At 49.6% G+C, this 25,713-nt stretch overlaps 1 protein-coding gene across 8 annotated transcripts in view; it reads left to right on the top strand.

The window, feature by feature from the left end:
* Positions 1-19,623, top strand: part of RECQL5 (RecQ like helicase 5) — a 56,617-nt gene extending 36,994 nt beyond the window's left edge. For 4 of the 8 annotated variants that reach the window (XM_054047931.1, XM_054047929.1, XM_054047928.1 and 1 more), the window contains 12 exons: positions 5,625-5,852; positions 8,090-8,189; positions 10,342-10,378; positions 11,647-11,705; positions 11,878-11,951; positions 12,569-12,662; positions 13,231-13,371; positions 15,222-15,898; positions 16,202-16,280; positions 17,312-17,560; positions 18,083-18,155; positions 18,310-19,623. In XM_054047931.1, the coding sequence (XP_053903906.1) occupies positions 5,625-5,852; positions 8,090-8,189; positions 10,342-10,378; positions 11,647-11,705; positions 11,878-11,951; positions 12,569-12,662; positions 13,231-13,371; positions 15,222-15,898; positions 16,202-16,280; positions 17,312-17,560; positions 18,083-18,155; positions 18,310-18,410 (1,912 nt within the window). In that variant the 3' untranslated portion in view covers positions 18,411-19,623. Of the gene's footprint in view, positions 1-2,405; positions 2,473-2,502; positions 2,607-5,624; positions 5,853-8,089; positions 8,190-10,341; positions 10,379-11,646; positions 11,706-11,877; positions 11,952-12,568; positions 12,663-13,230; positions 13,372-15,221; positions 15,899-16,201; positions 16,281-17,311; positions 17,561-18,082; positions 18,156-18,309 lie in introns of those variants that run through there. The other 4 variants (XM_054047932.1, XR_008446972.1, XM_054047934.1 and 1 more) reach the window with 4 other exon arrangements.
* Positions 19,624-25,713: the final 6,090 nt, after the last annotated feature.

Here is a 25,713-nt window from a genome sequence, read left to right as displayed (position 1 = left end):
CTCGCACTGAGCTTGTTTGGAGCCTGTTGCTTTAGTTTCTTCACCAGCTCTCGGCTGTGTTTTCTGCTTGGTAAATCAAACCCCCTGGGCTGCAAGAGAGTTAAGAAAGCTTATGCTCTAATAAATTTGTTAGTCTCTAAGGTGCCACAAGTACTCCTGTTCTTCTTTTAATGAATAGGCAGTCATTATGGACTCTTAACAGAGTCTGCTTGAAATGCCTGGAGCCAACAGATACTCTGCTGGATTCCTTGCCATCTTCTGGCCAGGAATCCGGTCTTAACCCCCGGCCCCCGCCCCCTTTCCATGCACCTGTTTGTAGATGTCACCATTCAGACCTGCCTTTAAAAGGTAGTTTCTAATGGAGGAAATACTTCTTTTCCTCTTTTCCCTCTGTGACCATTTTGCTGCTGAAGCTGCCAAGCCAGCTGGAGTGCTTTTGGTAGAGAAGAGAAAATGGTCCCGCCCAACTCTTTAAGAATAGAATAGTCATCTTTTACATTTGTGGTGTTTTAGTTGCAGAGCCTGTTAGAGGCCAAGCCCAAGTCGGCTGTGCTACACAGATGCCCTGTGAAGTAAGTTCACTGGAGTTGCATCTTTGTAACTGACAGCAGAACTTGGCCCAACGTTGTGAACTGTTTGGGGGAGTTACAACTTTAAGATGAGACTTGGCACCAAGGGCTAGATATTCAAAAGCAAGCCAGGCATCTGAAATACGCTTTTCTCTCTGTTTCCCAAGTGCTGCATAAATAAATTAATCATCATCGTTATATTGTATGTGTCTAAAATGTGCTAGACACAATACATCAGATGCTATATACAAATCAATAATAAGCAGTTAGCCATTAATCCATTTCCATGGCCTGGCTCTAGTAGAGAGAAGTGGTGCATGTGTGAGAGGGGAGAAAAGAACTAAAGTACTTCAATTGTATGCTCACTGGGGCAGGGAGCATCCTTTTTGTTCTGTGTTTGTACAGCACCTAGCACAGTGGGGTCCTGGTCCGTGACTCAAGCTCGTAAGCAGGATGCTAATACAAAAAACACGTAAGATTTTGAGTAAAATCCCTGCAGCTGTTGTTGATGTGTGGGAAAGTGAGGCACTTGAGAAAATGTTCCCTGTTCTAAAAAAATCCCTATCACACTTTTTTAGATTTAGCAAAAGCAGATCTATGAGAAAAGTAGCAAAAATGTAGTCCTCACTCGGGATTGGTGTCTGCTTGATTTAACAAAGTTATGGCTATTTGAAAATTGTGTCTTGAGAAAATGTCTGTCTGCACTTCACTTAGTCACTGCTTCCCAGCTAGCTAAGGGCAGGTCTGCACTGCAGCTGGGAGCGTGCTTCCTAGCGCAGGGGTTCTCAAACTGGGGCTCACGAGGTTATTACATGAGAGGTCGCAAGCTGTCAGCCTCCACCCCAAACCCCGCTTTGCCTCCAGTATTTATAATGGTGTTAAATATACAAAAATGTTTTTAATTTATAAGGGGGGGGGTCGCACTCAGAGGCTTGCTATGTGAAAGGGGTCACCAGTACAAAAGTTTGAGAGCCACTGTCCTAGCAGAATAGACAGACACACGCTAGCTCTGTTCAAGCTAATGCACTAAAAATAGCTGTGTAACCGGGGTAGCATGGGCAGCAACATAGGCTAGCCACTTGAGTACGTATCTAGGGGATCCCGGCGGATTTGTACTTGGGTGTCTAGCCTCAGTCACTGCCCATGCTACCCCCAGCTACCCTACTAATTTTAGTGTGCTAGCTCGAAGCAGGCTGTCAACTGGAGTGTAGATGTATCCTAAGTGAGCACTGTTTGCTTTTAAGGAACTTGAAACCCTGCTGTTGATACTTGAAAGCCCTGCAAATAGGTCTTGAGTAGCTTATGGGAGGGCATGCGAGCTCTGGAAGTCAGATAGATCTGGATTTCCTCCAGCTCTCTATGAACAACAAATAAATTAAATGCAGGATTACAAAAATTAAGGTTCCAACATCTATGTTGTACCCATGTTCTAATGTTCCATTCCTGTTTTTCTTATTAAAAATGTGTAGCTTAATATGTTACTCCTTTGTGATAAAATTTGGGCTGTCAAGCGATTACAAAAAAGTGATCGCACGATTAATCACACTGTTAAACAATAGGAGAATACTATTTATTTAAATATTTTTGGATGTTTTCTACATTTTCAAATATATTGATTTCAATTATAACATAGAATACAAAGTGTACAGTGCTCACTTTATATTTATTTTTTATTACAAATATTTGCACTGTAAAAAATCAAAAGAAATAGTATTTTTCAATTCATCTCATACAAGTACTGTAGTGCAATCTCTTTATCATGAAAGTTGAACTTACAAATGTAGAATTATGTACAAAAAAACTGCATTGAAAAAATAAAACAATGTAAAACTTTAGAGCCTACAAGTCCACTCAGTCCTCATGGCGCTGTTGTAGCTGATGTCGCAAGATATTTACATGCCAGATGCGTTAAAGATTTGTATGTCCCTTCAAGCTTCAACCACGATTCCAGAGGACATGCGTCCATACTGATGATGGGTTCTGCTCGATAACAATCCAAAGCAGTGCGGACCGACAGAGGTTCATTTTCATCATCAGAGTCAGATGCCACCAGCACAAGGTTGATTTTCTTTTTTGGTTGTTCGGGTTCTGTAGTGTTGCTCTTTTACAACTTCTGAAAGCATACTCCATACCCCCTTGCCTCTCAGATTTTGGAAGGCACTTCAGATTCTTAAACCTTGAGTCAAGTGCTGTAGCTATCTTTAGAAATCTCACATTGGTACCTTCTTTTTGTTTTGTCAAATCTGCAGCGAAAGTGTTCTTAAAATGAACAACATGTGCTGGGTCATCATCCAAAACTGCTCGAACATGAAATATATGGCAGAATACAGGTAAAATAGAGCCGGAGACATACCATTCTCCCCCAAGGAGTTCAGTCACAAATTTAATAAACACATTATTTTTTTAATGAGTATCATCAGCATAAAATCATGTCCCCTGGAATGGTGGCCGAAGCAGAAAGGGGCCTATGAATGTTTAGCATATCTGGCACGTAAATACCTTGCAATGCCAGCTACAAAAGTCCCATGCGAACGCCTGTTCTCACTTTATGGTGACATTGTAAATAAGAAGTGGGCAGCATTATTTCCCGTAAATGTAAACAAACTTGTTTGTCTTAATGATTGGACTGCATGGACTTGTAGGCTTTAAAGTTTTGCATTGTTTTGTTTTTGAGTGCAGATATGTAACAAATAATATACATTTGTAAATTGCCCTTTCACGGTAAAGAGATTACACTACAGTACTTGTATGCGGTGAATTGAAAAATACTGTTTCTTTTATTTATCATTTTTACAGTGCAAATATTTATAATCAAAATAATAATAATAAAAAGGGGGAAGTGTATAATTTGTATTCAGTGTTGTAATTGAAATCAATATATTTGAAAACGTAGAAAAGCATCCTAAAATATTTAATAATTTCAATTGGTATTCTATTGTTTAACAATGCAATTAAAACTGCGATTAATCATGATTCATTTTTTTGAGTTAATTGCGTGAATTAACTGCACTTAATCTATAGCCCTAATTTCAAGTATTGTGGGTGTATATTCAGCACTCCTACTATCACTTGTCTATTCTAAAATGTATCATGATATATATTAATATGATCCTATGTACTATCTAGGAGCAATTTGAAGACAAACTGAAAGCATGGGCTTACAAGGGATATAGAGTTTCCCTTAAGAACATACTTCGCATTCTCATACACGTGTAGAACTTGCTTGCTTTGTAGTAGGTGATTTTTTTTAAAGTGGGTATTTTTAAATCAATTCTGTTCTGTGTAGGCGTTACATCACTATTTGTTCAGGGCTTCAAGTCCTAGACACTCTACAGATATGTTAAAGACAAGACACTTGCTAAGAGCTTATAGTCTAAAAGACAAGGGGATACAATATACATGGAAAATGGAACTAGTTGATGTTGGATATGGATCTTGTTTCACTTTTTAATTTTTTCTTTAAATAATCCCCTTGTCCCCACCTTTCCCATCAGCCCTGGCCCGCTTGTTCAGTTATTGCAATCCTATGTTTCAAAAACGTCCTCATTCCCTGTCATCTACCTGAAGAGAGGACTGCCTGGTTCCGCCTCTCTAGCCAAATCAGATGATGCTTTCACCAGTTCCAGCATGGGGTGCCTTTGGATGTGAGGGTTTCTCTTGTCCCTGTAGTGACTGAGCATATATCTGAATACTGTAATATACACACATCTTGAGGAGCTAAACTGTCTGCCCTGGAAAATCTAGTCACCCACACATGCCTGGTTGCTAGTTCAGTATAACTGGTTGGGCAATATTGCCTGAGCAGATGGCCTGGTTTTCATTGCTCACTAACGTGCCTGTTGAATCCTCATGGAGATTTGGCCATCTCTTTTGTCCCCCGGAAGGGGTATGTCTAGCTGGGACTGTGCATCCCAGCCCAGGTAGACAGACTTGCGCTAGCTGGGCTCAAGCTAGTATGCTAAAACTAGCAGTGTGGACATTGTGGCAACTCAGGCTTGACCCCCGGGGTCTGAACTCAGGTAGCTAGCCCTAGTCTTCGCCAGAGCGGCAACGTCCAGACTGCTATTTTTAGCACACTAGCTCAAGCCCCGCTAATGCAAGTGTCTGCCTGTGCTGAGAGGCTCCAACTGGGTAAAAGAACTACCCTATCATCCTTTGAATTACCACTGTGATTTCCGTAACGTAAAATAAATGAGACGCTCACCATTGTGTGATCAATGGACCTATCCAAAATCAGTGCAGCAAAACTGATCTAAATACATGTTTATCGCAGAACCCCAAACTGATCAAATGGAACGTGTTTATCCGAGAGTCCAGAACTAGTGCAAGTGTAAGGGGCCTCTGTGAGACTGACTCAAGGCTGCATCTTGTGGCTCTGCTCTGACAAAAGTCAATAGTAAAACGTGTGGGTTTTCAATCAGACTTACCTTAAGCTGGGTAGTAAAGTGTTGGCTAGTCCACAGCCATGTCGTCTCTGGCTCTTCCATTGTTTCAGCAGCCTTTGCGATCGCCCTGACCGAAACTGAGAACGAAGTAGTATTTGGAGTATGAACAAACTAATAGGCCTATTTCTCCCTTCCACTTAGCGCTCCATACACATAGTGTAAGGGCAGCTGAATTTCTGCTTGTGCATCATATTGGGGTGTGTGTGTAACCTGGGGGTTTGGGCTGGCTGTCTGTTTGCAGTGGCACTGCCCTTAAAAAGTGAGTATTCAAAAGCGCCCGGTGTTGGCCTGACTGTGCTCTTATGGAGGTCAGTGTAAAACTCCCTTTGACTTCAGTGGGGGAGTTAGGCCAACACTGAGAGCGTCTGAAAATCCCTCCTGAAAAGTCCAAAACAGATGAGTTTGGGACAGCCCCATGTTGCCCTTGCTATGGTGATTTCCTTCACCCCACCCCATGTTGCAGGTGTTGCAGATTTGATCTGCAGTATTACGTATCTTTCCAGAATGTTCTCACCCCTTCCATGCCTCCCGTACTTTACCTCCCCCCCCCCTTGCAGTAATTGTTCTCCCATCAGCATGTCGCTGTTCCCTTCTTTCTCTTGTCTCCTAGATGTCGCCATGCTGCCATAGCAAAGTACTTTGGAGATGTCGCCCCCCCTTGTAACAAGTGCTGTGATTACTGCAAGAACCCAGGAGCAGTGAAAAAGCAGCTGGATTCCCTGGAGCTGAGCACCAACAGCTGGAGCAGAACCTGCATTGGACCCACAGGTTCCTCTCGGGATGCCTATGACCCAGAGCTATACGAAGGAGGGAGGAGAGGCTCTGGAGGCTTTAGCAGGTTCGGATTTGATTGCTGAGCCTCCCAGAGACTGCGGCCCATTCTGTTGGGGAGGGTGGAGCTCCTCCTCTTTGGACCCCCCCTGCTGCCAGCCCAGCTGCTCCTAATTTCAGCAGATATTTCTGTGTGGTGTTTTTTGGTCACTTACGGCCTCAAGACCAGGGACTTTTTTCCATACACTGTGGCTGGCTCAATCAGATTCATATCCCTGGGAGCCAGCAGCTGTCCTCAGATGATCTAGAACAAATGATTGTCCCACAGAATGTAACTGATTCAAGGAACTGGCCTAAATTTTGCATCTGGGTTAGGAGACAGAGGACCTAGACTTTAGAGAGACTAATCAAGTGGCTAGCTCCAGGCTTCTCCTGGATTCTAGTCCTAGCACTGACTCACTAACCTAGGACAAGTTGCTTAACCTCTGCGTCTCCGTTTCCCCTTACCTGTAAAACAGAGATGGGTGCTGGGAAGTGTGATTAAATCTATATAGTGCTTAGCACACTTGGATGATGATGCTAGAGACATGTGGCGAGGTGGTGGTGATGGTATTATTATTAATTTTTCCCCAGTGTGTAACTCCTGTTTTGCAAGGGGATTTTGTGTTTGAAAGCAAAAGGCTGTTAGCATTGCTGGGTTACAGCCATCATGCGGTCAGACACAGTGCAAGCGTCTCTGCACACTTCTACCTATGCAGCTCTGTCATGATCTGCAGCACTGACTGTCGTTCCAGCCCTCTGCTTCCACAGGTTGACCCAGATTGGTAGCTTTAGTCATCAGATGGCCCTGGCAGTAGGATGAGGCCAAATGACCAGTGACCCTGAGCTATACAGTAACTCCTCGCTTAATGTTGTTGTTTGTTCCTGAAAAATACGACTTTAAGCGAAACGATGTTAAGCTAATCCAATTTCCCCATAAGAATTTAATGTAAATGGGGGGGGAAGGGGGGGTTAGGTTCCAGGGGAAAAAATTTCGCCATACAAAAGACTATTTTTACACACACACTCTCTCTCTCTCTCTCTCTCTCTCTCTCTCTCTCTAAGTTTTAAACAATCTGTTTAATACTGTACACAGCAGTGCTGATTGTGAAGCTGGGTTGAGGTAGAGGAGTCAGAGGGTGGAAGCGGGTGGATATTTCCCAGGGAATGCCTTACTGCTAAATGATGAACTAGCACTCGGCTGAGCCCTCAAGGGTTAACACATTGTTGGTAATGTAGCGTCACACTCTACAAGGCAGCACGAATGGAGGGAGGGGAGACAGCATGGCAGAGAGAGAGACACACACACTGTGTGTGTGAGAGAGACGTGCATTGCCCCTTTAAGTACGCTGACTCTACTCTAAGTACATTGCCTTTTTAAGTAGATCAGCAAGTTGAGACAGCAGCTGCTGCCAGGAAGCTCCCTCAGTCCTGAGCCCTGTCGTCCTGAGCCCTGTCGTGTCCCCCCATGCTCTGCGGAGATGTGGTACAGGAGTGGGGGGAGGGGGGCACTCTGACATTAGCACCCCTCTTCCCCCCCCCCTCCCCCCGCACAGCAAGCAGGAGGCTCCTGGGAGCAGCTCCAAGGCAGAGGGCAGGAACAGCTCACGGCAGTGTGGGGAGGGACAGCTGAACTGCCGGCAATTGATAGCCTGCTGGGTGGCTGCTGCACAGGGAACTTAGGGAAGTGGGGAGCTGATGGGGGGGAGTGAGGAGCTGCCGGTCCACCCTGGTTCCAAGCCCCCACCAGCTAGCTGCAACTGGCTGCTCTTTCTGCAAGCAGTGGACAAAACAGGCGGCTGCCAAACAACGTTATAAGGGAGCAACTTTAAACGAGCCTGGTCTCTAATCGATCAGCAACGTAACAACGAAAGAACGTTAACCGGGCCGGCATTAAGTGAGGAGTTACTGTATTTGAACCCAGGACTCCAAAGGCTATTGCTTTAACACAGGGCACTGCTTGCTACCTACTTTACTGATTTTGTGCCGCTTGGCTGTACCTTCTGTTCAAATCTGTCGTGGTCACTGAGGACCCAGCTGTGCCAACCGTACTCGCTGTTGTTGATTTCAGTGGACTCTTAGTTGAGGAAGTACTGCTCAGTGTGAGTAAGGATGGCAGAACTGAGCTCTAAGGTGTGGTCATAAAAGTCCATTAGAAAACACCTTCCTGATATGATTCAGGTTTTCTAAGGCCTTTAGACCAGCTACTGCTCCCTCTGCAGGCATTTGTATCCCTCTCCTAAACTCTCCTGCCTTCTCATCCAGGTATGACGAAGGAAACCGTGGGAGCGGGGACGAAGCCAATGAGGAAAATCGGAAACGGGAGTGGTACAACTTCTACAAAAAGCAGATGAATCTGCGTAAAGTGAGTTGACATCCCTTCTCGAAGAGATCCGAGGGCTTCTGGCTTTTGGCCTCTGTGCAGCATACCTGCCTCTACTGCAGACACAGCAGCTTCCTGTGACTAGCAGCAGGACAATCAGTGGTGTAACAGATAAAGCCTCTCTGGGTGACCAACAGACATATTGGCAAATGAAAAACCAGAAGTCTGTAAATCTGAGAGCTAGCATTGCCCTCTCTAGTTTTACTAAATTCAGATATACAGGCCTCGTCTCCAGACTCTGGACCAGATCCTCTCATGCCAGTTTTCCTGTGGAATGGGGTGCTCAGAGGAGGAAAGCTCTCCATGGTTTCCTGAGCTAATTTGTCCTGAAGCCATTCTGTCTGGGGGTGTTTTCCACCCCTCACTTCAGTCCCTCTGATCTCCCGTGGACCTTGGAGCTCCACCAAAAGTCAGAGCCATCTGCTGAGATTCAGGAGCCACCTGACTATTCCTTCTGCTTCCTGAAAATGTTTCCATTAACATTCCACAGTGACCTCTGCAAAAAACTTAGCGCAACCTCAGTCCTCTAAGGCTTCCTCCAGCGGCTGGAGGTGCAGAGGGCTGGATGGTGGATGCATCTCCAGCTGGCCCTCGGCCCCTAGACCGATCTCCAGATGGAGATCCCTCCATTGGTAAAGGGCAGAGTAGAGGGAGGATGTTTTATGAAGATTGTTGATGGCTCCTGTCCCTCTACAACTTACTGCATGGAAAAAGGGGAAGGATCTTGGGGAGTGATGGGATTCTTGTAAATGGAGACTGGCATAAGGGGAACTAGCTTGTTACATTTAATAGATGTAACCAAGTCTCTGATAAACTGGGAGCCTGCATTTCTGCTCCAGGAAGAAGTGGAAAGTACAGCAGCCTATGTCTGTGCCCTGCAGGATAAACCCCAGCACAGATCGATAAAAAAGGGCTGCCAAGATAAGAACCAACAGTGCAGGGAAATGGCACCATTTGCCCCTCATTCTTCCCCCTTCCCTCCCTCAACTCCTGTGCTCCATGTCCTGCCCCCACCCGTCTCCCCGCAGGGGATTAATGTCTATTACTGGAGCAGGGGGATGAACTCGGAAATCCACCAGTAGACTCACCTATATTTAACCCTCTGAACCTCTAGCATCATAATGATAATACTTCATCCTCCTATGGAGCTTTTCAGCCCCAGATCTCAGTGCTTTAACACGAACGAATATAGCCTCACCCCACCACTGTGAGGACAGGTAAGCATGACTCTGACCCATCTGCAGCATGGTGTAATAAGGCACAGAGAGGTTAAGTGACTACCCCAGGGTCTCTCAGTGAGCAGTGGCAGTGCTGGAAATAGAATCCAGCAGTCCTATCTCCTAGGGTTCGTCTATGGGAACAGTTAGTTCGCAGCAAGCTGGGGTGTGAATCTGTCCCGCACTAGCCTGCTGTGTGGACCCTGCTGATGCGCATTAACAGTTCATTGATGCACTTTGATCTAGTGCTCTTTGAAATGGGCTGAGATCAGAGCACATTAATGAACTGCTAATGCATTTCAGCAGGGTCCCTGTGGACAGTTTGTCTGAGACAGGCTAGTGCAGAGTAGAGTCACATCCCAGATTGCTGCAAACAAATTGTTCATGTGGACGTCCTTAGTCTTCTGCTCTGACCATTAAACTGCATTTCCTACTAGCATCCCTGCTGCAGTACTGGTGCCCATGTTGTCCTCAGCTCCTTAATAGCAGCTGTTGCTACATCCACCCTTGCGCCTTGCTGCTGGTTGATCTGGTGTCTATAAATTGTTCCAATTTATGCCTTTACTAAACGGTTTTGATCCCCCTCCCCATTTCCCGTTTATGTGAAGAAAATCTCCTTGACGTTCTTTACGAGCTGGCCCCTGCCCTACTCTAGTCAAGGGGATCCTGTCTGCTTTAACATATCTAATATTTGACTGGCCTCAGTCAGCCCCTCTGGCCTTTGCATTGCATCCCTTACCTGCTCCCCAGTCTCTTCTGTCCTTTTTGCTGCCTTCCCCGCACCCTTAGAGTTTTGGCATCATCCTTCCTGGAACAGGTGACTGGAGCTGCATACAGGGTCTCTCGTGTTCTCTGTAGTCCTACATATAAGTTGCTTATGATGGAAACTTTTGATCTCTCTCTCTCTTCTCCTGCAGGGCAAAGAAACAGAAAAAGATGACTTTGTCCCTCCAGGTAGATCTCTCCATTGCTTTATAGTTTTACCAGATGGTCTCGAACAGTGAGAGAGTTCCATGGGGAAGGAGAACACTGTGGTTGCCTTATGTGGCACCAATATCTGGGAATAACAAATAATGCAACTTAATCCTCTCCTGTGGCTGGATGTTCCACAAAGAGGACACAGCTGAATCGACCCACACGCCAACTATTGGGCACCAGGACTAGAGCAGTGGGTCCCTGGCTGTGGAACTCCTTGCTGGAAGAGGTCGGTCTAAGCCCAAATCTGAGATTGTTCAGGTCAAGATATAGATTGCATCTTTCTGATACAGCCTGCCCCAGAGGAACACCTTTTGATCTGGGCTTTCGGCCTCTCTAATTTTGTGCCACATTTAAATACCCCAGTTCTGGCCACTGTATCAAACCTGAGCACCTGAGGGAGGTTTTGTTGTTTTGACCTGTGCTGTTTGGAGCTTTGTCAAGTGGCGGAATTATTGCTACAGGCCAAAGGGGTGCCCTACAGCAGTGGCTCTCAACCTTTCCAGATTACTGTACCCCTTTCAAGAGTCTGATTTGTCTTGTGTACCCCCAAGTTTCACCTCACTTAAAAACTTACAAAATCAGACACAAAAATACAGAAATGTCCCAGCACACTATTATTGAACAATAGCGGACTCTCATTTTTACCATATAATTATAAAATAAATCAACTGGAATATAAATATTGTACTTGCATTTCAGTGTATCGTATCTAGAGCAGTATAAAGAAATCATTGTCTGTGAAATTTTAGTTTGTGCTGACTTTGCTAGTGCTTTTTATGTAACCTCTAGTAAAACTAGGCAAATATCTAGAGGAGTTGATGTACCCCTTGGAAGCTCTCTAAGTACCCGCGGAGTACAAGTACCCCTGGGTAGGACCCACTGCTCTACAGAATATGTTGCTCTGCTCAACTCCCCCCTACCCCCCATCTTGCCCTGAATGAGGTTGTTTTTTCTGAGAATTAAAGGCCCTGAAAGGGGCTCGCTGGGACTGAGAGCTCTTTGACGAGCAGCAAGTCTTGTGCTTGTGACACAGACGTACCCACCTCTGTGAAATCTCACCTCAGCTTCCTCCTGTTCTTGAACTTGTCCTTCCCCTGCTCAAGGGGAACTTTGTAATGGCCCGTGGTGGGAGGGCAATTCCAAGAGATACTGTACTAACACCCCGCCTGGTAAGGGTGGTGGGGTGGCATGGCAAGGAATGGAAGGGTGGAGAGCATCTCTTTAAAACGTCACTTCTCTGGTAGATGCAGACTGCCCCCTGAAAGACCCCGCCAGCCAGAAAATCTCCAAACTCACGGTCAAGGTAAGGAAAGGCCTGCGTGAATTCAGTGCGGCGTTCTCACCCCCCCTGCTAGTAACTCTTGTCTGAGACTGGCCAGAGGTGTTGCCTGCTCCTTCCTGTCCCTTCAGGGGGTGGAGGAGAAAGGCAATGCCATTCCTGCAAGAGGATCTCCTCTCTCTCCTTTTGGTTTTAGGCCCGAGAACACTGCTTGAAGATGTTGGTAGAAGCTCTGAGCAGCAACCAGAAGGCAGCCCCGACAGGACATGGGTATTAAACAAGGCACAGGAAGGGATAGAGAGAAGAGGTCCTGATAGCAGGGCTCTCCTTGCTCTGAGCAAGATCATTGTGTGCAATGGTCACCCTTGTCAGTGAGTGAATCACCTCTGGAGCTCTGCGAGAAGCCTGACGTACAGTGCTCTTCCCTCCATCCCCATTCATATCCCCTTGCTGGGCCCCACAGCTGAGTTCAGCTCCACGGAGATTCACCAAGCCCCCTCTGAGTGTGCTCTGAGCCTCCTGGGTGCTAGTTCCACCAGCTCCCTTTATGGTGATTCCAGGGCTTGCTGTTCCCCTTTGCCCCACCAGAGGGGGATAGCATACTACACAAAGTCCATGCAGACCCACACAAACCAGAGAATCTCCAAATGTGCGCGAGGAGAGAGCCATGTTTTTGAAGTAAATCTGCTGTGCCCCTGCCAGGCACTAAAACAGCCCCTTGACCACAACCTGCAGTTTTTACACATTCGGGCTTAAATCCCAGCCCTGCTTCCGCACCGGCCCTCTCCCAACCCAGACTCTTGCGGGAGACTCTTCACCAACATGAGCACTCCTCTCGCAAGTGGAGAGCTGTGTCCTACCTGAACTGACGACAGTGTGCGTTGCAGGTCAGACCCTCATGCCTGCGCCGTGGAGATGGAGTATGAGGCTTTCAGAACCAGTAAAATGTCCAACTTGTACAAGGCAACTGTACTAAAGAAGGTAAGGAGCTTGCGGTGGGGGGTGATGGGGGGGAAACTGGAGCTGCTCCCTCTCGTCCCTGGTGTCACCACTGCCATAGCCCGTGAGCATGGTACATGTTAGACTCAAGGGGCGCGTTCCCGCCATGTGTTACAGCTCGCGCTCTATCCTGCTTACCTCCCTCAGGCTGTTTCTTCCTGGTATCCCTTCCAGGAGGAGCTTTTATCTCACTGGATTCTTCCTCCCTGTTGGATGCAGTCCAGCTGTTGATCAGAACATCTGTCAAAACATCTACAGCCATCGGAGAGCAACCCAGCCTTAAAAATAAAATAAGAAGGGTGGGGGGTTGCTCCAATCACCCTGTGGCTGGACCATCATGGTAGAAATGGTACCACTACATGGTAGAAATATCCTGAGTTGGGCTAGGCAGTTGGCTCGAGCCATCCTGGGGTAATTCATGGCCACAAGGCAGGAGCAGCCCTTGGTGGAGACCTGCCCTTTGCCAGTGAGGATTGCGATGCATCCTGAGGAAGAGGGAGACGTAAAGACTCTGCCATTGGGCGATGTTCTTCTTCTCTTTCAACCCAAGGTAGCGGAGATCAACAAAGCCTCGAAAGAAGGGGAGCTGTATCCAGCATTTGGGTCAGGAGCTGGTGGCGGCAGCAGCCCCAGGACGAAGTCTGAACCCTCAGCTGAAGATGACTTTCTCCCTGCATCCCAAGTCTATTCGGTGAGTACAGGTGGCTGCTGCACGGAACGATGACCGGGTTTGCAAAGCCTATTGCCTGGAAGTATTGTGGCCGTTCATACAACTGCCCAGCTGGTTGTATGAAAACGCCGAATGCCTGAGCTAGAAAACGGCCCAGGCAGTTTTTGGCTAGGCTGTATAACGTGCTTGAGACGAAGCTGGGCAAAGAGGAAAAGGTGAACAATGGGTTTTGGGGTATGGTTCTTTGCAAGGTTCGTTGCTTAGCTTTGGCTGAGTGTTTGTGGTGGAATGTTTTCCCTCCCATCCTGCTCCTCCTGTACATGGTGAGGACAGCTCAACCCCCTTGTCATGCCGGAGCTCCTGCTTTTCAGACTGTATTTTGTCAAAGAGGCTCCCCTCCTATCTAACGTGTCATCGCTCAACCAAGGATGTTGCCCGTCCCTGTATTCTGGGGCTACAGCTTTCCTCCACCCCCGTCCCCCTTACTGTGCAGCCATGACTGCTCTGATGTGTCTGCTTCTGGTTTTAGACAGTGTGCGCTCCCTGAAAGGAGTGTGCTGCAGAGTGGCACCAACACAGCTGGCAGACCCAACACTAGACCTAGCAGTCATTGGCAGACTCCATCCAGCGACACTGGACTGGCTGGCTTAAGCGCTGTAGCTCGTTACCTATCACTAATCCCTGTCCTCTCCCGCTGCCAGATCCAATCCAGAGCGGTGGTGGCTGAAAGCTGTCACCATCTGATGGCTTTTCAGTAGCTCTGTGAAGTGGGTTGGCTGGGCTCAGTACAGTGAACAAGTGCTCACGTTGCAGAAACCACTCTTGGAACTGCCTGCACCTTTGTTGGCAGCCTCAGCAGAGAGGCTGCAGGAAGTCAGAGTGTGTAAGGCTGGACTGAACTATCCCTCAGCCCAGGGGGGTGATTCCTCTGGGTCAGGGTGAAGCACTTTGGGAGGGGAAATTCGTCCTGCTGTTTCCTGTGCTGTGGGGAGCTCTGCTGACCAGGGCTGTGAACCTGGCTTCTTTCACATTCGTTGGCAGCTCCTGCACGTTGCTGTAAACCAGGGCGTATGGCTGGTGTGGTTCATAGATGCCCCCAATAGCTGCCTCTTGTGCCACTAGAGGGAGAGCCTGACACACAGTGGCCTGCAGCGTGCCCTAGTGCAGCCCCTCTCCCAGCTTCTCCAGAGCCTCCTGCTGAGGTTCTGGCTGTTTGTCCCCACATCTCCTATATACCCATCCCATCCATGGCCCCATGATGTCACAAGATCTCATCGGCCTCCTCCTGGCTCTGGCCAAGATGGCCATCCATTCCAAACTCGGCAGGGAGGCTCTCTGTGACTGGAGGGATCTTCTTCCATTCCCTGGGCATTTCTTGCCTCTGGGTAGCATCCACTGATGCCTTGGTCTCCTTTGCAGAGCAGTGGGCATTGTCTGGTGTTCTCTGCTCGGTGTGCCCATCCAGTTCCTTGGTTTTGCACCTTTGTCATCCAGGTTTATCATTGTTTGGTTCCAGGGAATCACTTTTCTGGGTCATGTGGCCCCTCCCTCACCTGAGGGGGCAGGCCGTTAGGTTGGTGGCTCTACCCACTGCCTTCCTGAACTCTTAACAGACAGTACCTTTCACCAGCAGTAAATTCACAAGTCAAAATTAAGCCATCTCCATTGACTTCTGAATAACGCTCCTGTGACAAACCATGTGCACGTAATGGAAGGAACCAAGTCTCCATTTTGTGTCCCCCAGTGGGGAGGTGTGTGTGTGTGTGTGTGTGTGTGTGTGTGTGTGTGTATAAACAGGGAGACCACTTCCTTGGCAATGCCTTTGTAACCCTCTAGTGCCCTCCCTCTGTCTCTTTCCCTTCTCTTTGTAGTTTAAACCCAAACGGATAGGAGCTGGGTTTCGAAAGAGTTCCAGCTTGTTCCAGACTGCTGCCGAACTGCTGAAGACAAAGGAGGAGAGTGATGCGACGCCTGTGGAGAGGGAAGCGGATAGTCCAAACTGGCAAGGTGACAGCGAATGTGATTCAGAAAAGGCCAGGGTCTCTGTCGTCAAGAGCAAAGAAAGGGTGACCAAAGCAGTACACGAAAGTGCTGTGGAAGCAATACAGGCCCATGACAAGAAGGGACAGCAACCCAATCCAGATGCAGATGCCGCCCTGTCAGATAGCCCTACCAAGAAGGCAAAGCTCACCAAGAAGCAACAGCTGCTAGCAGAAGCAGCCAGAAAAGAATCCCAGAACATTTCCAAATTCTTCTCTCTCACCAAAGCCGGGCTTAAAACCTCAGGATGTGTCTCGGCAGAGGAAGACGATTGTCCTGTGAGTGAGCTCTCTCAGTCTCTTTCTCAAAGAGTATGTCAGGAGAAAGAGGAACCTCAGGAAAATGAAGGTGTCTCAGGAGGCGCTTCGGCCGGGCAACCCCAGATGGAGGACCATGAGTCAAGGAAGATGGAGGAAGCACTGACTGAGAGAAGTCAGGACTTGAAGTCGAAACACGACCCTGGATCTGAAGCCACACAAGCAGGATTAGATGGTCAGATAAAACCAAGGTGAGAGAGCTCCTGCGGTCCTGCCCCATTCTTTCCTGCTTTGCCCAGGCCATCCCACAGCAGTGTCTCGTTAGCTAATTACACGGGCAGCCCTTTGTGCTGCATTGATGGAGAGCTGCCATGATAGTATTTAATCAGTGTTATAACTCTGAGCTGGTCTGGACAGGGCGTCTCGTTCACGCTTTACTGAAATCTCTGCCTCTCGCTAAATATCAGCCTGGTGAAGTCTTCATCTCGTAGCAAGTCCCTGTCTTGAATAATCAAACCAGCAGAAATGATCTTGTCCTTTCCCTCCATCCTCAGCTGTGACGAAGCTGGTATAGAAATCGAAACCACCTGCGCTGGGGAACATCAAGGCAGGAAGAGGCCAGGATCAGATGAGGTGAGATCTTAATGAATTTCATTTTCCTCACCTCTTGTCTGCTCAGCTTCTCTATGGAAATGACATGCCCGGTCTAAACCTCACCTGGCAGTATCCGTTATCCAGGTGTAGTCCAGTCCCGAGACCAGCAATATGGTCTATGTGAGAGCCTGCGCTCCTGGGATCTAGGCCCGGCTCTGCCGCTGATGCACGGCGTGACTCAGGCAAGGCACTTTTGGCATAGTTCTCGGAGGTGCTGAGCACCCACAGCTCTGACTGAAATCTTTGGAAGCTGCGGGTGCTTAGCACATCTGGCAATCAAGCCCTTCACCTCTGTGTCACTTTCCCCCTCAGAGAGGTAGCCGATGATACCTACCTTGTAATCACCGTCGCCTGATGCAAGTAGGGTCCTGAGTGTCTCCACCCCTCTGTCACAGAGAGCAAAGTGATCCTTTATCAGTTGAGGGGAGCCACCAAAGCTGACCCTATGGACCAGTCAGTACTGGGTGATCGTGCAGCAAGGGCTGAGTGCCCTGCCTTGCAGCCCCTAGCCCAGGGTTTGACACCTGTGACAGCCCCGAGACCTGGCTCTCTTGGCTGCAGCACCGTCCCCGTGCTTGGGGTGAATTGGAGTGGGGCACTAACTGTTTAACTCAAAAGCAGAGCGGATTGCCTTTGTGGATCTATCCCAGGCCTCGTTTCCTGCAGCGTCTAGCTAGGTTCACCCCAGGGGGTATCCAAGAAGATTTCCCCATCCCTCTTTCCTCCAAGCACTTAGACACAGCAATCCCTGGAGAGGCGAATCCCACAGGATTTCTTCTAAGGCCTTTTCCTGTGTGATGGGGACAGCGGGGCTGCTTAGATTAATGCCTCGAGTACCTTCCCCGTGACTAGCCCAGGGCCTGTCTCCAGGGGACTGAATTGGCTAAATGTATTCCTGCATGGCATTCTCTATGCGAGCAGCTTGCAGGCTGGCATGGGGATGCTTCTGCCTCACATGGCAGCTTGGGCCTAGGAGTCTGAAACGGCTGCTCCTCTTTGCGCTGGTCTAGGATCTGGAGAGCCCTGCGTCGAAGAGGTTGCAGGCGACAGCGTCTTCCATCCTGTCGCAACCAGAGGGCAAAGGCATGGGCCCAGTGAAGAAGAAGGTGACTTTTGATCCGAGTTTGTCACAGGTTGATAAAGAAGGAACTACCAAGACCATCCAGCCAGCGACCAAAGGCGTGTCCCTTAAAGAGACAGCAGATATTGTCGTCAAATACTTGACCCCTTTCTACAAGGGTGGTAAATTTGCTTCCAAGGTAGGGCACAGACAGCAGCTTTCTCTATCAGGAGGAGACCAGAGCTGTGTCTCCTAAGGCTGTTTGGGACAGGGGGAGAGGGGTGCATGATGCTGGTGGGTGTTCAAATTTACCCACAGGGTCTCGCTGGTCGGGTGTGTCCCCACCTGCCTTAGTGACCCAAGAAGCGAGACGCGTTCTGGAGAGGAATGGTGAGTGGTGACTGCCATGGTGCTACGGGGATCCCAATTATTCACTTTGGATTTTAAAAAGCAAAAACTTTGCCAGGAACTAAGAGCAAATTCAGCCCTTGGCTGTTCTACCCTGAGCGGTTCCACGTACGTACAGTGCCTAGCACAACGGGGCCCCGATCTCTCTTGTGACTGTTAAGACCACTGTAATACAAAGAACAGTTGTTTCTGTTACGGCCCGATGTTGCTAGAGGCTGTGCAGAGGCATGCAAACCTACACCGATTGTGTGATGAGAGGGTGATGCAGCCAGGGGTAACCTTCGCTCTGTGCTTTGATTTCTCTACCCTGCAGGAACTGTTCAAGGGATTTGCCCGACACCTCTCCCACTTACTGACTGAGGAAAAGAATCCCGTCCGCAAGGCTGGTGAGTCGCCACGTGGTGGGGGGATGTGGCTGTGGGGTGGTATCATGTAGACAGCTGGGGATATACTAGTGCTAAATGGGTCAATGACCTGCAGGAGGAGGGGCTGCAGACTCTGCCAGCGTCTCCTCAAAGGGGATGTCCCCTCTCTTTGCAGTGAAAGAAGAAGCACAGAGACTCATCAAGGAGTTTTTCAAAACCCGAGTCAGGTGTGAAAATGAGACAGACTGGCAAGCGCTGCCCAGCTCGGAAAGATGATATCGGTTCTCCAGCTATGTCCATTCCCTGCTGCAGTCGGTGGAATTGAAGGCTCACGGAGACACAGAGGAGTTTTCCATTCATGTTACTGCTTGTTCTCCATGGCATCTGTGCCACGGGTGTGGCCTTGAGAACATCTCTAGGGAGGTGATCCCTGGGAATTTGTCTCCGGAGCTCCTCTGGTGCCTAAGGGACGATGAAGTCCTTCAACAGTCCTTGCTAAGAGGTCTGGTGTCTGCCAATGCTGCAGAGCTCTGTGGCCTCTCTCAGCCGTGCTGCGATGCATCCCGCTGCTGCTGCCGGCTGAGAATTGCAGACTCTGATTCCAAGTTGGGTATGAATCCTGCTGCTCCCCACAAGTGTCTCTGACCCTCCCCACCACCCCCTCCTTGCCCCCCTCCCTTGCCTTTTTATTTAAATGTTACCAATAGAAGCCTTACGCTGAAAACACATTCAAATGCCCACGCTTCGCTCAGGGTTTGTTGATGGGAGCTGACGGTTAAGTTCCTAGAGGGGACATTTACTTTAAAAAAATGTTTCGGTTTAGACGATGGGACGTGCAGCGACGTGCAGCGTCTCCTTTCCCAAAGCTGGGGACCCCCTGCAGGCTTTTTTTTTTAAAACCACCTTGAATTTTGGTTTTACTTGGGCCAGCTGTATGTGCTCTTTAACCGGCGTGGGCAATAGTGGCGTAGCCTGGACAGACTGGCAGCTCTCTCACACACACCCCCACCCTTGGTTGTGCATTATAAGGGGGCAACACCAAAGTTGATGCACTTCCCTAGTATTTGCTTATAGCCCCTGGAAGCCATATCCCCTCACTGTGCCTAAACCAGGGACTTAGGACAGAGGATGCTGCTGCTGGTACAGCCAATTACCCACCCGCTGCTGTGGCACTTGTTAGACCCAGTAGCTGTGGTGCATCTGCTGCTATATTTATGCGAGGGCCTGAACTGGTGGGAGTCGGTGAGTCGTAACATGAACCTAGTGTGCCCAGGATTGTCTTTCACATGTAGTTTTTGTGGGGCTCTGCCGTTGCTCTATGCCTAGGGAAGAGATTGGCCTGGCTGGCATTAATGCTGCTGGATCAACCTGCAATCTTAGAAGCCAGGAATGGAACAGGCTTCTGAATAGCTTGTGCTCGGGGAAACTGGGCTTTTATATGTTCCCGAAGGGTGCATGGTAAACTGACAATAAACTGAACGTCACCGTTGCGATGGGCTCTCTCTGCCTCGTTCCTGCTGTTTCATTACATGTGATGCGCTCTGCTGCTCCTGGTTACCTTCCTGAGCACGCACGGAGCGTTACACTGCGAACGCCTGGGTAAAAGCAGAGTCGCTTGTCCCTTGAACAACTGATGAACTGAATGGTAGGAGCTGGTGGCTAGGAATGGGCAATAGTGTTTGGACCACACGATTCTTCTCCTCCCCTAGAAGTAGTTAGCTGGAATCTCAGTGTGGACCTCGAAGAGCAGCCTCCACTGTCAGCGAGCCTGAGTTTCCAGCAGCTCTAGCTCCAGTTAGTGTTTGAGGGGTGGTGTAAAGCAGACCAGGAGTTAGCTGTGCAGCGTGTCTCAGACATTTCTGCTTTTACCGGTGCCCTTGTTGCTTGAGCTGCAGCAGCATGTGTGATTTTGCTAAGTCGTGGCTTTCAACACCCCCAATGCTCCAGAAGAGCCTAGTGGCATCCCAGTCATGGCAGCCTTTTGTGCTGCAGTAAGGTAAGTACTTTACATGCTCTGATTATTGCGGACTAGGATCTTTGCATTGCCATTAAAAATCACAGGAACTCTTCCTGTGAGTAGAGGATTGTCTCCCTGTGCTGAGCCAAGACTTCCCAGCGGGGCGGGGGTTGTTCTGTTGTCTACCTACCTTTAGTCCTCAGAGGTCCTCTGTCCGGAGCCTGTCAATCCATGGGATCCTGGTGGTTCACTTCTGTTAGTGTTCTGTACCGCCCGTGAGGGCTGAAAGGGGTGGGAGAATCTGTCTCCTTCCATGCTGACTAGGGGCTCCAACCAGGAAACACATAGGGCGCCCCCTGGGGTGGATGAGGGAGATTGATAGGTTTATAAGAAGAGAACTGGCAGAGGGTGGTGACAGCAGAGGAAAGAGAAGCTCTGGGTCTAAGGCCTGGTCTACACTACGGGTTTAGGTCGACTTTAGCAGCGTTAAACCGAATTAAGCCTGGACACGTCCACACAACGAGGCCCTTTCTTTCGACTTAAAGGGCCCTTTAAACCGGTTTCTTTACACCACCTCCGACGAGGGGATTAGCGATAAAACCGGCCTTTGCGGGTCGGAATTGGGGTAGTGTGGACGGAATTCGATGTTATTGGCCTCCGGGAGCTATCCCACAGTGCTTCATTGTGACCGCTCTGGACAGCGCTCTCAACTCAGATGCACTGACCAGGTAGACAGGAAAAGACCCGCGAAGGTTTGAATTTCATTTCCTGTTTGCCCAGCGTGGAGAGCACAGGTGACCACGCAGAGCTCATCAGCACAGGTAACCGTCATGGAGTCCTCCCAGGATCGCAAAAGAGCTCCAGCATGGACCGAACGGGAGGTACGAGATCTGCTCGCCATATGGGGAGATGAAGCAGTGATAGCTGAACTCCGTAGCAGTAAAAGAAATGGAAAAGTATTAGAAAAGATCTCCAAGGCCATGAAGGACCGAGGCCATAACAGGGACACACAGCAGTGCCGCGTGAAAATTAAGGAGCTACGGCAAGCCTACCACAAAGCCAGAGAAGCAAACGGAAGGTCCGGGGCAGAGCCGCAAACTTGCCGCTACTACGCGGAGCTGCATGCGATCCTAGGGGGTGCAGCCACCACTACCCCAACCGTGTGCTATGACTCTCTCACTGGAGAAACACACAGGGAAGACGGTTCGGGGAACGAGGAAGATGACGATGGAGGTACTGTAGGTAGCTCACAGCAGCAAGGAAGCGGAGAAACCGGTTTCCCCAACAGCCAGGATATGTTTGTGACCCTGGACCTGGAACCAGTAACCCCCGAACTCACCCAAGACCCTCAGGGCACACAGGAGACCTCTGGTGAGTGTAACTTTGTAACTATTTGTAAACATTACAAAAAAAAAGCAAGCGTGTTTAATGATTAATTTGCCCTGGCAATCGCGGCCAGTACATCTACTGGAAAAGTCTGTTAACGTGTATGGGGATGGAGCGGAAATCCTCCAGGGACATCTCCAGAAAGCTCTCCTGGTTGAAATGGGATGATTTTATTAAGGGGGACATTCAGAGGCGCCCGTTCCTGCTATTCTGACCAGAAATGTTCCCCGCTGTTAACCACGCAGTGGGGGGGAGGGGTGAAGTGATCATCCCAGAGAATCGTGTGTGGGGGGGTGGTTTACTTGTGTTTGTGCCGCATGTTAACCGGGAAACCGCAGCCCCCTCCTTTTACATTGAAACCCCATTTTAAATGGACAACCCAATTCATCCTTGATATGGGAAATGCGCTGCTGTTTGCAATCTTTCCCGCATGTTAAGAAGGTTAAAAAAGCCAAAACACTGTGGCCTACGATGGCTGCCTGCAAGCCGAAATATGCGACCTTGTAATGAAAGACTGTACCCATTGTTCCCTAAAATGTGTCTTTTTTAACCACCTCTCCCTTCTCCTCCACCAGCTGCAAATGTTTCTCCTTCGCAGAGGCTTGTGAACATTAGAAAGAGAAAACGTAAGACGAGGGACGAGATGTTCACGGAGCTGCAGATGTCCGCCCAGGCTGATAGAGCACAGCAGAATGCGTGGAGGCAGTCAATGTCGGAGATGAGAAAAGCCCAACATGAACGAGAGGAGAGGTGGCGGGCTGAAGACGATAGGTGGCGTCAGCTTGCAGACAGACGGCAAGAGGCAATGCTCCGTCTGCTGGAGCATCAAACTGATATGCTCGAGCGTATGGTTGAGTTGCAGGAAAGGCAGCAGGAGCAGAGACCGCCGCTACAGCCCCTGTGTAACCAACAGCCCTCCTCCCCAAGTTCCATAGCCTCCTCACCCAGACGCCCAAGAACACGGTGGGGGGGCCTCCGTCCACCCAGTCACTCCACCCCAGATGATCGCCCAAGCATCAGAAGGCTGGGCTTCAATAAGAGTTAAAGTTTTAAAATGCAGTGTGTCCTTTTCCATCCCTCCTCCCCCACCCATCCCAGCTACCTTGGCAATTATCCCCCTACCTCTGTAAGGAACTAATAAAGAATGCATGAATGTGAAAAAACAATGACTTTATTGCCTCTGCAAGGGGGAGGGGAGGGTGGGGTGGGGTGGTTGGTTGGTTTACAGGGAAGTAGAGTGAACCGGGTCGGGGGGGGGGGTTGGAGGGTTCATCAAGGAGAAACAAACAGAAGTTTCACACAGTAGCCTGGCCAGTCACAAAACTCGTTTTCAAAGCTTCTCTGATGCGCACCGCGCCCTGCTGTGCTCCTCTAACCGCCCTGGTGTCTGGCTGCGCGTAATCAGCGGCCAGGCGAGTTGCCTCAACCTCCCACCCCGCCATAAAGGTCTCCCCCTTACTCTCACAGATATTGTGGAGCGCACAGCAAGCAGCAATAACAATGGGGATATTCTTTTCGCTGAGGTCTGAGCGAGTCAGTAAGCTGCGCCAGCGCGCTTTTAAACGTCCAAATGCACATTCCACCACCATTCGGCACTTGCTCAGCCTGTAGTTGAACAGGTCCTGACTCCTGTCCAGGCTGCCTGTGTACGGCTTCATGAGCCATGGCATTAAGGGGTAGGCTGGGTCCCCAAGGATCACGATAGGCATTTCAACATCCCCAATGGTCACTTTCTGGTCCGGGAAGAAAGTCCCTTCCTCCAGCTTTCGAAACAGAGCAGAGTTCCTGAAGACGCGAGCATCATGTACCTTTCCCGGCCATCCCACGTTGATGTTGGTGAAACGTCCCTTGTGATCCACCAGGGCTTGCAGCAGCATTGAAAAGTACCCCTTGCGGTTTACGTAGTCGGTGGCTTGGTGCTCTGGTGACAAGATAGGGATATGGGTTCCGTCTATCGCCCCGCCACAGTTTGGGAATCCCATTTCAGCAAAACCATCCACTATTGACTGCACGTTGCCCAGAGTCACTACCCTTGCTATCACCAGGTCTTTCATTGCCCTGGCAAATTGGATCACAGCAGCCCCCACAGTAGATTTGCCCACTCCAAATTGATTCCCGACTGACCGGTAGCTGTCTGGCGTTGCAAGCTTCCACAGGGCTATCGCCACTCGCTTCTCAACTGTGAGGGCTGCTCTCATCTTGGTATCCTGGCGTTTCAGGGCAGGGGAAAGCAAGTCACAAAGTTCCATGAAAGTGCCCTTACGCATGCGAAAGTTTCGCAGCCACTGGGAATCGTCCCATACCTGCAGCACGATGCGGTCCCACCAGTCTGTGCTTGTTTCCCGGGCCCAGAATCGGCGTTCCACGGTATCAACCTGCCCCAGTGACACCATGATTTCCACATTGCTGGGGCCTGTGCCTTGTGAGAGGTCTATGGCCATGTCAATTTCCTCATCACTCTCGTCGCCGTGCTGCAATCGCCTCCTCGCCTGGTCCGGGTTTCGCCTTGGCATGTTCTGGCTCTGCATATACTCCAGGACAATGCGCGTGGTGTTCATAGTGCTCATAATTGCCGCGGTGATCTGAGCGGGCTCCATGATCCCAGTGCTAGCTATGGCGCCTGGTCAGAAAAAAGGCGCGAAAGTAGTATCTGATGGAGAAGGAGGGCGGGAGGGAGGGAGGGAGGGAGGGCCGAGTGACGACATGGCGTACAGGTACAGGAACAGGGAGAAACACAAACAACTGTCACACAGAATGGCCCCCCCAAAGATTAAACTGGAAACCCTGGGCTTAGCAGGCCGTTGATTTCACGGAGGAAGGGGAAGCAAATGAACACAGAACAAATCTATTTTTTACATCTTAAGGTGGCAGCCGACGCTGCAGCATGAGTGACAGCCATACCAGTATGATGATGATGGGTACCAATCATAATATACCATCATCTGCCAAAAGGCAAGGGGCTGCTGCTGTGTAGCAATGCAGCCCCACGTCTGCCAGCCCCACGTCCGCCAGCACCCAGCATCGCCCTCGGCCTCTTCTGGGTGCTTAGCAGACAATATTGGGCAATTGGCAGAAAATAGTATATTATGACTGGTAACCGTCATCATCAAAACAGTAGCATGTCTGCCCAGGTGGCCATGATTGACAGCCATACCAGTATGACGACGACGGGTACCAGTCATAATATACCATCGCCTGCAAGGGGCTGGTGCAATGCAGCCCTACGGCTGCCAGCCCCACGACTATCACTCATGCTACACCGTCTACCGCCAAAAGGCAGTTAGCAGCTGCTGCTGTGTAGCAATGCAGTCCCACGTCTGCCGGCACCCAGAGGACATATGGTGACGGTGAGCTCAGCTGAGCTGAGCGGGCTCCATGCTTGCCGTGGTATGTTGTCTGCACAGGTAACCCAGGTAAAAAGGCGCGAATCTATTGTCTGCCGTTGCTGTGACGAGGGGGGAGGGGCCTGACGACATGTACCCAGAACCGCCCGCGACACTGTTTTGCATCATCCGGGCATTGGGATCTCAACCCAGAATTCAAAGAAAAGGCGCGAACCGCTTCTCGGCTCGAGCTGTGGCGCAAACGTAGTATCTGACGGCCTAGGGGAAGGAGGGAGGGGGGCCGAGTGACGACATGGCGTACAGGCACAGGGAATTAAAATAAAGAACGGTGGCTGTGCATCAGGGAGAGACACAAACAACTGTCACAGACTGGTCCCCCCCAAAGATTAAACTGAAAACCCTGGGTTTAGCAGGCCGTTGATTTGACCGAGGGAGGGGGAAGCAAATGAATACAGAGAAAATCTATTTTTTTACATCTTAAGACGACGGTGCAGCGTGACTGATAGCCCTCGGCATCTTTCTGGGTGCTTGGCAGCAAATACGGGGCGGTGTATGACGATGGTCTTCAGGCCTATTGCACGAGCTGCTGCTCAGGGAAGACTCTGCTAATGTGCGATGACCCGACTTGTAATAGGCCGGCTAACAGTCATAATACACCATTTACTGCCAAAAGGCAAGCCCCACGGCTGCCAGCACCCAGATCGCCGATGAAGGCTACCAGTCTACTGCACCGTCTACCGCCAAAAGGCAGTTAGCAGCTGCTGCTGTGTAGCAATGCAGTCCCACGTCTGCCGGCACCAAGAGGACATATGGTGACGGTGAGCTCAGCTGTGCTGAGCGGGCTCCATGTTGTCTGCACAGGTAACCCAGGTAACCCAGATAAAAAGGCGCG

Source organism: Malaclemys terrapin, chromosome 13 (assembly GCF_027887155.1).
Source record: "Malaclemys terrapin pileata isolate rMalTer1 chromosome 13, rMalTer1.hap1, whole genome shotgun sequence".
Classification (NCBI taxonomy): Eukaryota; Metazoa; Chordata; order Testudines; family Emydidae; genus Malaclemys; species Malaclemys terrapin.
The sequence above is the reverse complement of the archived record's forward strand: the minus strand, read 5'-3'. Positions and strand labels throughout refer to the sequence as shown.